The 12499-nt window shown below is 40.4% G+C and overlaps 1 protein-coding gene across 20 annotated transcripts in view; it reads left to right on the forward strand.

The window, feature by feature from the left end:
* Positions 1-12499, forward strand: part of JAKMIP3 (Janus kinase and microtubule interacting protein 3) — a 90202-nt gene that overhangs the window by 53401 nt on the left and 24302 nt on the right. For 10 of the 20 annotated variants that reach the window (XM_040607092.1, XM_040607087.1, XM_040607089.1 and 7 more), the window contains 11 exons: positions 82-213; positions 722-757; positions 1891-1950; positions 3388-3516; positions 5046-5174; positions 7198-7281; positions 8068-8130; positions 8534-8632; positions 9536-9634; positions 9724-9783; positions 12059-12124. In XM_040607092.1, the coding sequence (XP_040463026.1) occupies positions 82-213; positions 722-757; positions 1891-1950; positions 3388-3516; positions 5046-5174; positions 7198-7281; positions 8068-8130; positions 8534-8632; positions 9536-9634; positions 9724-9783; positions 12059-12124 (957 nt within the window). The remainder of the gene's footprint in view (positions 1-81; positions 214-721; positions 758-1890; positions 1951-3387; positions 3517-5045; positions 5175-7197; positions 7282-8067; positions 8131-8533; positions 8633-9535; positions 9635-9723; positions 9784-12058; positions 12125-12499) is intronic. The other 10 variants (XM_040607088.1, XM_040607098.1, XM_040607090.1 and 7 more) reach the window with 4 other exon arrangements.

Here is a 12499-nt window from a genome sequence, read left to right on the forward strand (position 1 = left end):
CAGGGGAGGGTTATAAGCTGCCCTTTGGCAAAGCCTTCTGATCGTTTCTTCTGCGTGTGTGTGTGTTTGGTTTTTTGTTAGAGGCAAAGAGCTGGAACAATAAGGAGACCAAGCTCTTTAAATGACCTTGACCACAGCCAGGAAGAAAGAGAAGTTGATTTCCTGAGACTACAAGTTATTGAACAGCAAAACATCATTGACGAACTGTCCAAGGTGAGATGATGCTGCCACGCTCACACGAGGCCAACTAAGGCCATAGCAGAAGAGCAGGAAGGCTGAGCAAGGGGTGCCTGGGCGCTCTGTGAGCGAATGGGCACAGCTCACAGCAGTGGAACATGGTAGGCATTTATAGGATGGCTAGTATCTGAATTGAATACAAGTTATCTGTGGTATAGTGTTTGGAAAAACCCTTTCAATCTACATTGCACTTGCATGACAGAACCATTGCAGGACATCCAGTAGATATGCTGGTGGCCAGATCCTGCACCTGTGGGAGAAAATGCCAGAGCTCCTTTAGCTGGAGACAGCATCAGGGCTAAAGATTGCTGAGTACAAGGGGGCTGCCTGCAATGTTGTGTTTGGGGTTTTGCTTCTTTGTTAACATGTTCTTACTCTTTGGAAACAGAAAAAAGTGAAATCATAATACTCCTTGAGAAAATACCTTTTTTTAAAAAAAAAATACCTGTACACTTACTGATATTATTTCATTCTTTTTCATTAGACACTGGAAACTGCTGGCTATGTGAAGAGTGTCATGGTAAGAATGATGTTAACTTCATCCTCATCTTTGTATGCTTTAAGTTGCTGTTGACAAAAAGCATGCAGGGTATAATAATATTTATGCTCACATCTCCGTTCAGGCAGCAAGCTAACACACTGGTTTTCTCAGCGTAGATGCTGTCAAAGACCGTATCAGCAGAAGTTGTTCACTGGAGGAAAATGTAGTGATAGTGGGGCAGAAAGCCCTGGTGAGAGAGGAAAGCTTTTTTTTCACCATTGGGATGACCTCAGAGGCATCTGTGGCCACCCTGTCCCGATGGCCTGTAGCGAGTGCCCCCTACCCCTGGGACAGCTCTGCCACGTAGGAATTGCATTATTTTTTTTAGAGTCTGATTACTGCTAGCTTTGTCTCACCCATGCTGGCATGTTCTCAGTCACTGCCCTTGCCTGACTCATCCCTTTGTTATTCTCAGTAAAGATTTTGTGAAGTTAAGCCACTAATAGGTATTGATGAAATGTGTACTGTTTTGTTCTTCATTGCCAACTGTGCAGCAAAGCTTGGGCGGCCGAGCAAAACGAGCCTTTGATTTTCTTCTGTCACTGCTGCTGCTGTTAGGGTTTGCCGTTGGGCTGATGGTAGTGGCACATTATCAGTGTCCCACAATGTCTTTGCATCCTTTTACCAAACGGTTAACATGGAGGATTATGAGGGGTTTCCCTTTAGAACTTTACTTTCTGCAGTCCTGGACTTTGCCTATATTTTCAATCCAGAATAAAGACTTTTTTTTTCCCAGTAAATAAATAAAAATGATGAAAAGCGTTATAATTTCCACTGACAGAAAAATTTTCTGGCAGCCATAAACGCTCAAACCTTTTTTCAGTGGGACTGGGAACCTGGAGCTCCTTAGAAAAGTCAACGGAGCCTGAAAGCGTTGGCTCTGTTCATTTTCAGGAACATAAAGAGCAATTGCTGCCTCTATATGGTAGACTTTGAAGATGTTGGAGTAAAACTAACATTCTGGCTGATGAAGGCATGATTATTTCATTTTGAGGCAGTGGCCGGCATTGACGTTACTATTTGTTGATTGCCCAATGACTACTAGTACTGACACAGTTAATTTAAACAACAGCTCTCTGATAATAGTTAACACATGTATCTGATTCTTTCAGGAACGTGATAAGCTATTAAGGTATAGGAAACAAAGGAAAAAAATGACAAGAATTCCTAAGGTAAAAAAAACATGCTTGTATTGTGGTGTGCTGATGGGCATGCGGGCTTGGCAGGGTGCTCGGAGCACCTTGGAGCCATGTGGGGGAACGTTCTCCTCTAGGGTCTGCAAACGCGTCCTAATCTTAAATCTGGGTCATGTAGTCCAAGGACATTCGTAGACTGTATTGGGATATTCAGGAAAGACCAGGTAGGGTAGGGGGAACCGTTCACATTGCGCATTGCGAGCGTTTGCATGCTCTGCGTTCACCTCCAGCAGTCCTGTGGGACTTCAGTGGTATGTGCTTGTCTTAAGATGAGACAGATTTTATGAATTAACATATCTCAAAATGATCTTTTAATGGCACTGCCTGAAAACATATGTAAGTTGTAAATAATTCATTATGGAGTTTAGTAACATGCAAAAATTGCTGGTTACAAGAAGGAACGGGTAGAGCTCAGGGAAAAAGAAAATGTTAGTTGATGAATATTCGGCAGGATGTTAATATAAATATTAACACTGTAATGACATCGTAAGGTATAATGTCAGGAACTGAGAGCAAGCTGTGTTCTATATATGAAGAATTCGGGTGGCGCTGGAGCTAATGAATCTATAAATAACAAGTTGCGGTCGATGTCAGATAACTCCGTAACTCCAGTCATCCCACAAATGGCATCCAGGCATTGAGAATTAGGTTTTGTCTCCTTGGAAACTTATCCCAGCAAACTGAAACAAAAAGCCAAGTTCCAAAAGTGTGTTTGTAAATCAACAATTAAAAATAACTTTAGAACTGCTTTTGAAATGTCGTCTTTGGCTTTCAAGCATTTAACAGTGAATCTTTCTTTACCACCACTACCCTCATTCTTTTAAACACAAAACCACTTTGAGTGGAAAAGTGATTTTCTTCAAACTGTAAAAAAATGCTGTGGTGATTAACTTCAAATTTCCAAGAAGTATATTTCTTGAAAATCTAACTTTTCATGTGACAGTTGTGTTAATGACAGGAGGGACATCATGGTGATGACGATGTATTAACAAAAACGTTTCAGTATGCAACTCCCATCTCACACTGAGATGAACACACAAAGAAGTAAAAGCTCTGCCTTAGCTAGAAAAATCAGGAAGAAAATACATTAAAAAAAAAAGGGGGAGAAAAGGGCTTTGAGGTTGCACACTGTGATACTGAATAAAAAATACAGCAATTCAGTGATTTGAATGGTTTTAGCTATTGTTAGAGCAATATCACGGGGTGAAAAAACTTTGTGCATGTACACATGTAAAGAACTGAATAATTTTTTTAAAAAGCAATAGAGTGAGAATTACCAGTAATCTGGAATTGAGGTTCTTCTGAAAGTCCAGATCCTACAGAGGTGCAGAGTTCAGCCGCGTGTCCTGGCACAGCCGATGGCGCTGCTGCCGCACGGCGCGGCCACACTCGCTGACACCTTGTCTCTGTCAGAAGCCGGTTGTGGAGACGTTTTTTGGCTACGATGAAGAAGCTTCCCTGGAGTCTGATGGTTCCTCTATCTCATACCAAACCGACCGCACGGATCAAACCCCTTGCACGCCTGAAGATGACTTGGAAGAGGTATTCATTAAAAATGTGTTACTTTGTTTTGAACCCTTGCTACTAATTTTTAATGAAATTCCTGGTCTGTTACATCTGTCATCTGTCACCTCTGGCTAGAAAATTTAAAATATTGTGTTCAATTTAATTCTTGTGTGTGTTGGTTAATATCTCTAGATTGCAAGTCTTCAGGAATTTCACAACTTCCAGACAAGCTGGAAATATTATATCCTAAGAATATTAGATTTATAATGAGCTGACAGGTTAGAGGTCTAAAAAGGCTGAGAAGCTGGACAGCCCTAGGAAGCTGTCTTCACACTGAGATTTACTGCAGGTTTGCACACCTATAGTTTCCTTCAGGTCCTTCTCTTTGTCATTTTGACCTCGGCACAGAGCAGAGCCTTAAGCGATAAGGTATGTGTTTCTGGAAGGGGAAGCTCGCAACCCCACAAAGCACCACCCCAGAGGACAGGCTGTCCCCTCGCCAGTGTATTGAGGTCATGACTTGTCTGGAGTCTCTGAACGCAGAGTACACAACAGGGGCTGGTAATACAAATAATAATAGTTATTCCTGGCGTTTTGCAGGGCTTCCCTACAAATGTATTCCCATGTGTGTGTCAGATCAATGTACCACTACACGTTTCTGGGTTTAACAAGACTCTTGTAATAAACAAAAAATTGCTAATAATGCCTTGCTGTCTTTTTATCCTATGTTGGCTGCAATTTTTCATCTGCCATTTCTTCTGTTTCATGGGTTGTAATTAGATCTGTTAAAAGGGGAGCCTGAAGAATTGCTATTTGCATTGTAAACAGTACAGGACTTGTTACCAGGTGTGTGCTGCACTGCAGGAAATCCAAATGTATTTTTATATGTATGAGCCTATTTATTTTTCATTCCTGTGTTGACATTTTTTTTTCCTTTTCTGATAGTACAAAGTTTATGCATGCAACCAGCAGTATAATTTCATTTCAGATCAAATGAAATATTCTGATCAACCTGACATGAAAGCATTCAGTCTGGATATTGTAAGGAGAGTGAAGAAGATGAAGGGTTCTTTTCATGTTGATGTCACCATTTCTACAAGTATTAACTCTAGATTAGTGTTTTAATAATTGAGTGAGACTGTCAGGATTGGCTTATTCCCCAGATGGGAAATCTTTTGTTCTTTCAAGAAAGTTGAATTTTCACCTTTAAATGTGATGACTTTGCCTGTTACAGTAATAAAGGGAGATTCAGTCATTAGTATGTTATATGGATGGCAAGTTTTTATCTTTCCAAGGTAGGGGGAATTATCTTTTTTTTTTTTTTTCTGTTCTAAATTGTGTTTTCTTGAAGTAAGTGTGTGGAAGAGATGTCTAGGGGAGAAAAGAGAAATAGTCCAAGGGCACATAAACAAGATCCTTAGTACTGTGCTTCTCAAATTGTGTTTTGAAAATAATAATTCTGGCATTTTTTAGAGAAAGCGAAAATAATCTACTCTTATAATATTTATTAGTTTCATTGCAGGAAAAAAGCAACGGGTGCAATGCGTCTTTGTTTTTAATTCCAGGGCATGGCCAAGGAAGAGACAGAACTGCGGTTTCGGCAGCTGACAATGGAGTACCAGGCTCTGCAACGAGCATACGCCCTATTGCAAGAACAGGTCGGAGGAACATTGGATGCAGAACGAGAAGTTAAGGTCTAAATGGCTTATATTACATGAAAATAAAGGATTGTAATTGTATGGGGGATTCCAGTTGCACTTGCTTCAGTTGCTCTCAAGCTGACCTGGGCTCAGCCAGCCCCCCAGCACTGCCGGCTGAGTGCAGGCAGGGGACCTGGCTGCACGGGTGGGCGCTGGGGTCCCTAACTCCAGCCAGCCTGGCTAGCCTCTCCACAAAGTTCTGGTTTGCTGGAGGAACCACCATGGCTACAGTTTAGTCTTTTCACCTCTTTTTTTTTTTTTATTTAAGAAATTCAGAGAACTTTTATGGAAAATGCTTAAAGTTAAGCTCTTTTTCTATAAAAATCTAGGACAAATAGCCTTAAATATTATTGGTATTTAATTCCTTCTGGGTTCTGTGAGATCACAGGATTCCTCATAACATGTTTAGAAGGTTTATAGCTGAGATTCTTTTTTTTAATTAAATTGGAAAGTGTCCTATGCTGTTCTGCCTGCCTATCTGCTCTCACAGCCTATGTGGCTTCAAACATCTGGCATAAACGACTACCTATATTATGATTAAGTTGTATATTACGAGGAGCTGGTGGGACCTATCATGCACAGAAGGCAAGAGTGAGCACAGTAAATAAAGGGACAAATTCTGTTCTAACAGTTTGAAGTTTAATAGGAGAAATGTAACTACAAAGTCTTAATTGGGCTCTGTATCTATTCTGCGAACATGTTATCCAGGAGCACTTGCAGTAGTTCAGGGTGAGGCTGACAGTGCTGGGAGACACCCACATCACCCAGTCTGGTCCTCTGGTGGGGACACCTCTGGCAGCTGTGGCACAGCACCACACACCACCGAGCTGCGACTGTGCCAACCTCGGGCACTTCCCCGGCTCCAGTTAGGCATAAACCAAACAGCCAGATTCTTCTAGCTGAATTCTATCTTCACAACGATATTTTGGCTTTCCTAGCTATATAACTAGTCTGGTTTTCTTCCACGGACTAATTCAAAGAATTAACCGGTAATTTCACCACTCTCTCCGCTGGTGAGTACCTCTCAGCCACCCAGATTCAGCAGCATCCCTTGTCTCCCAGCGACCTCCCTGTCTGGCAACTGTAAATCATCTCACTATCTCTGAACGCCCCAAATGCATTAAAACTAACATTCCCAGAAGCAAGAATTCTGCTCTGAGGTGTTAAGGATTGTACATGTAAAGAAAATTGTAATGAAACAAGACATGCCCAGCTTGAAAAGTGACTTGATTTGACTTTATCCATAGTGAGACAAAAAGAGAGAATAATTAATACAAACAAATAAGGTCATTTTCATTGTAAATAGCAAGATTAATAGAAGATCAATGCTTTGAGGGAAGAAAATGTTCTAAAAGCCAATATTTAAGAAGTAAAACAACTAATAATAATTACATTTATTCTCCAGAAAACATGTGTAGGAAGGTGGTGTATATTTAAATAAGCTTGAAGCTACAAGTGTAGTAAAAAACTACACACAATACAGTAAGACCATGAGAGAGGGTACTAGATACATAAAGACCAGCACCGTTTGCCAGTTTGCAGCCTTACGTGTACGGTCTCTCCTGAGCTTTTTAACATATCAAACATTCAAAGGATACAGGTGTGCCCAGAATTCTGGTATAATAATGTTTGATTGTTTTTGTGGAGAATCTTTGTATTACACTGGCTTTTTAAAACACTTTCTCCTCGAGCAGGGAAGGCTGCTCACTGCAGACTGCCATAACCAGCTGTAAAAAGCTGTTTATATGTTGCGGTCCTGCTATCTGCCCAGTGGGATGCGGTTTATATGAATCTTGACTTACGTGTCAAAACTATTGTCCTATCTTACGGACTTCTTTTTATGATTAGTGACTAATGCTGCGTGCTTAGCTGCAAATTTATCCTGCCAAAGAACTTCAAAAATAACTTTTGTAAAAGTATTTGATGTTTTAAGTATTTTCTGTACCTGTGTTAGCTTTTGTCTTTTAGAGAAAGTTTGATAATTTTTTTTCTTTCTTTTTTCCGTCACATCCTACAGACACGTGAGCAGCTCCAAGCGGAGGTACACCGTGCTCAGGCTCAGATCGAGGACCTGGAGAGGGCCCTTGCTGAGCAGGGGCAGGTAATGCCACGGCCCTTCCTCAGCCTGTGCCGCGGCGGGAGGGGGCTCGGGGACGCGTCTGGTCACACTGCCATGTAACGCTGCGGGTGCTACTCGCTGTTCGTGAACGTAAAGAATAATCCTGATGCGGCTTTTCAATAGCTGGTTTATTTCATACAATGCAGCCGGACTAGGAATACACAAGAAACGTTTCCAGGCTGATTTCAGCTTGCGGTTTAGTTTTCCAGACAAGAAAACATAAAGGGGGGGGGGGGGGGGGGGGAGGGAGAGAAAAGAACCAAAATGTTTTTTTGAGAACTTTAAAATAATATTAAATCATCTGATCATTCCCTTTCTGGCTTAACCTCTTATTATTGTTAACTTTGCTGATACATAATATGCTGGGGTTTGTGGGTTTAATGTATTCATCAAACGAAGAAATTAGTTTCAAAATAAGGTTTATTTTGCCTAATGTTCAGAAATATGTAATTTGTATTCAGTGTAATATAAATTTAATAGTAGATACATAGCTAGAAATATCTCTTTTAAGCATATCAATTTTTTATCTGAAAGAGTTTTTTAATCATCAGAGTGTTTCTGCTCCATCTGTATACTACAGATGCTGTTAAAAGAAGATTGAAAAGCTTAGCTTATGAAATTATTTTAGGAAATAATGGAATTATAATTTCGTATGCAATATTGTTCTGTCCCTCTTCCCTTTATGCATGATTTAATAAAGTACTTGCTACCTTGTTCGTGCTAAACATTGCCAGCTTCACCTGCAATGTTGGTCATTTCTTTTTTAAGGACATGAAGTGGATTGAGGAGAAGCAAGCGTTGTATAGAAGAAATCAAGAACTGGTAGAAAAGGTGTTCAATGTTTCCATTTGTGTTATTTAAATAACATTTGTAGCTTAAAGAATGCAGAAGGTGCAATCTTTCAACCTGTAGCACCCAGCTCTACTGGAAATAATTAACATATAGTAACATGATTCTTCTAAACCTGCCAGAAAAAGTAGGTTTCTGGCATTCAGCATTCCCTGCTGCCCCATACCATGTCCTGGCGTGAGGTCGCACCAGGACAGTGGCTCTGGGAAAAGCCCCGCGTTCCCCTGTCACTGGTGCTACGTGTCCCTGCTGGCACAGACCCCAGGGGGTGGCTCAGACCCTCGGCACTCATGCTGACCCCAGTGTCTCCCTGGCATTGCCAGCGCGTGACAGATGCCCAGCGATGTTGCCAACAGCGCTAGCAATGTGTTGCTTTGTTTTGCAGATAAAACAAATGGAAGCCGAGGAAGCCCGCTTAAAACATGATGTCCAGGATGTTAAGGATCAAAACGAGCTCCTGGAGTTCAGGATCTTGGAGCTTGAGGTGAGTACATGTTGCAGCCACGGTCCTGCCACCTGCCCTGGGCTGTGTGAGCCATGGCCAGGGGCATCGCGGCTTTGGGAACTTGCCCACCTTTGGTACAAAGATCACATTGCACCGAAGGAGACCAAATGATTTGGTACAAACCGCTAATAAGAGAGGGGAAAAAAACCCAAACACCAAGGGATTAATACTGATATTCTTGATAGGGTATTCTGGCGATCTTACTGCGTAAGTAACTTCAAGATCCAGAAGATTGGCTCATGATGTAGATACACATTTTACTATGCTCTGTGTATCCTGAAAATGTAAAGAGATAGAACCAGAATGGATCATACGTGGGGGAAAAAAGGAAAAGGGTTTTTTTTTTTTTTTATTGCCAAGAGTCATTACTGTGTTTCCCCTCTTGCTAAACCTGCAGAGGGGCTTGGCAGTGCTGGGTTAATGGTTGGACTTGATGATCTTAAAGGTATTTCTCAACCTAAACAATTCTGTGTGGCCCAGACTGCTGTAGTTATTCCACTGAGCCTTCTGTTTTCTGTATTATTACCTGTATAAACAGTATCTATAAACTCAGAAACTGTTTTTTTAAATTCTCCAAAGAGAGGTTAACAAAGCAGCCGCTCATAAGAAAACTTTAAATGCTATCTATGTTATACTAGGTATATGTGTATAGTTTTGTTTAAATATATTATGTACTCAAAATAATGTGTAAGTGTTTATGATCAGTGCCCAATGAAGAAGCATAGTGGGAACATATTAATGCTGTTAATATGTATATCTGTCCTGCTTTGCAGTGTGTTCAGTTAGAGTGGGCCTTTCTCAAACCGTATTTGTCAAGGTCTTGGTGAAGCTGTTGTTTGTGACATGCTGTAGTGGGTAACCAAGCCAGTGTTGTCATTTCAGGAGCGAGAAAGACGATCACCTGCCATCAACTTCCATCATGGTCCCTTTACAGAGGGGAAAAGCCCTCTCCAAGTCTACTGCGAGGCAGAAGGTGTAACAGTAAGGGATTCTCGTTTCGTATTTTCCTTTCCCTAAATAAAATCAGAAGCTCTGTTCTGACTCCTGCTTTTCCATTTCTCTCTTGTTAGGACATAGTAGTAGCAGAGCTGATGAAAAAGTTGGACATTTTAGGGGATAACGCCGTAAGTGTATGTTCCTTTAATAAATTGTGCATGCTTTGGTAAATATTTGTGCTCACATTAAGTTAGCAAAGCTCTCTTGGTTTGCTACTGCACAGCCTGTCCTCCCTGTGGTCAAAGTTCTGGGCTACAAGCTAAGCATTTTCTGGCTATTTTAAGATTTTGTTAACAGCCTTCTGATGAGTGCCATGCAGGATTTTGGTGTCACAATATTCCTTTTAATTTTTCAACGATTTGGAAAATATTTTGAAACTTTGGTGTTTGTTTTTTTTCCTGGCCACTACTCACATGAGTTCTTTATTTGCTTACTCTGCATTTGCTTTGCTTTTCATTTTAGCAGCTGTGTGTTTTAATTTTGTCTAATAACCCATAAACCTTTGATAGTAATCAGGATATTCAACAAAAAGTTTCAACAGCTGCATGAAAAGAAGTAGCAAATAATAAGATGGCCAGTTGGGCCATCGTGTCTCCACTGTCTATCTACAGTCTACATAGATGTCTACACACTCTGCCCCACAAAATCAAGCCAGGAGTTAGTGGAGGACCTGAAACACATTGAAGTAATTAATAATCTTCACCACTGCTGCAGTTAATGATATTCACATTGGCAGAAATATGAAGAATCCTAAAATCTTTTGTGTGCAACAAAAACACACATATAAGTTTAATCACCAAGGAGCTAAGACTGACCCTGCTAATGCGTAGAAAGATAATACCCATTAATGTGTTAATCCCTGTAGTAATGTTGTTTTCAGTGGAATTATTAAGGTCAGATTAGTCCCATGCAGTGTTTTGGAACAGCATTCCAAACAGGCAGACAATGGAGACAAACAGGGGCAGAAAAAGTGATAGCTTTTCTTAACATTCTCTATTCCCGTTTGTTTCCCTTTGGCTTCTTTATTTATATGAATGATCTCTAGTCTATAATAGTATTTCCTCCTGATTTTTTTTTTCCCTACTGCATACAACAACTAATTTCCAGATGTGACACGAGGGGAAGTTCTGAGTTCTCAACTCAGATAGCTTTATGCCAACTGCAGACTGTTGTTATTACTTGGGGTTTTTTTCTTGTTTTCACATGTTTAACATCACAGACTGTGCCACCAATCTGGCTGGCTGTTGGGGAGTCCAGGAAAGCAAACCCATGTCCCCCCTCTGTGCAAGTGATTCCATCCTTTTCCGTGCATTTTCTCAACTGCATTTCTGCAGAGCCCCCCTAGCAGCTCCTACCTGCTTCCCACTTAACCGTCATGAATTAAATATTGCTTTGAGTAGGGCAAACCTGTGAGAGAGTGCCTCTAGGAGCAGAGCAAGATTCAAGTCAGAGGGATGCAGTTAATCGCCTCTAGGCTATGAGGTCAGTGGGATCAGGCACAGAAAGAGGGCTGAGGGCAGTGGTGCCCTCCTCTGCCCCACAGACAGGGCAGTCAGGTTAGGGGTGACTCACAGAAGAGGAAAGGACGTCATTAATATGCTGCGTGAATGGTTCATTTTTAATGTGACATAACTTGTTTTTTTTAAAAAAATTACTTAAATTTATGGAAGAGACAATTTTCAGGAAAAGTCTCCTCTCATCCCTGCTGGATGGCACTTTCACTGTCCCCAGCCTTGTGTGTTAACTGAGTTCGCCGTAGTCATCCTTCTTATCAACTTCCTAATTACCCTGTGGGAATGAGAGCTCATGGCTCTCTGGACCTGAACCAACGCGGGTCCCAAACTAGGAGGGGTCATATCTCCCACTGTAGATGCGGTCAGAGTAAGACCAAATTTTGGGATGAAATGCAAAATATAGTTTCAGTATTCTAGTTTTTTTTTAAAAGCAACAAGACATTAATTGAATAGCTAACTACTTAACAAATATTTTCCAAAATCATGACTTGGCCGTGCGAAATACAGATTGTGTATTAAAATACTGTGCATATAATGAACTTGAGGACTTCAGACTGCATCTCTTTGCTCAATGGCACGTTGTGCTAAGCTTGATCTTGTCTTGTGTAAATGTGTGTTTATTCCCTGTTGGGTAAAAATAGATCCAGTGTCACCTTTTTTTTGTTAAATGTGAGAATTTTAAAAGAATTAACTGTACATATGGTAAGAATTTAGCATGAATAGTTACAATTGTTTTTACAATGATGTTACATTACAATACTAATTTTATTTACCTTAGTTTATTGTTCCTCGAACATATTTAATTTCATATTTATTTAATACAGCAGTGGCCCAAGTAGTGGATTAATAACAAGACACTGGGATTTGTTGTAATTATATTCTGCTTTTGGTGCAGAATCTGACCAATGAAGAGCAAGTAGTTGTCATACAAGCCAGGACAGTTCTCACATTGGCTGAAAAGGTAATAACAACCTCAACACTCATCAGTAAACACATGTCATGAAAGCATCTGACCCTCTCAAAATAGCTCACTTGAGGGCACTGGTGATGTAGATGATAGTTTAATCACAAAATGCCATGATTCTTTATCTGGATTTACACTTACACTAGTTTTCATCAAAATAATAGGCAAATCAGGCAATACAGACAATGCTTATTTTAAAATGCTACTTAATTAACAAAATTATATTAGAAGGTAAATGGCTAGGCTTTTACATAATGCTTTTTTCCATTCACCAATATATATTTTTTTAAATGTAATAATATAGTTAATTTTTCCTCTTTTACTTAGTGAATTTAAATAAGTACTTGCAGCGTGTGCTGCCACAGCCTAAAG

Source organism: Falco naumanni, chromosome 9, assembly GCF_017639655.2.
Source record: "Falco naumanni isolate bFalNau1 chromosome 9, bFalNau1.pat, whole genome shotgun sequence".
NCBI classification, from domain to species: Eukaryota; Metazoa; Chordata; class Aves; order Falconiformes; family Falconidae; genus Falco; species Falco naumanni.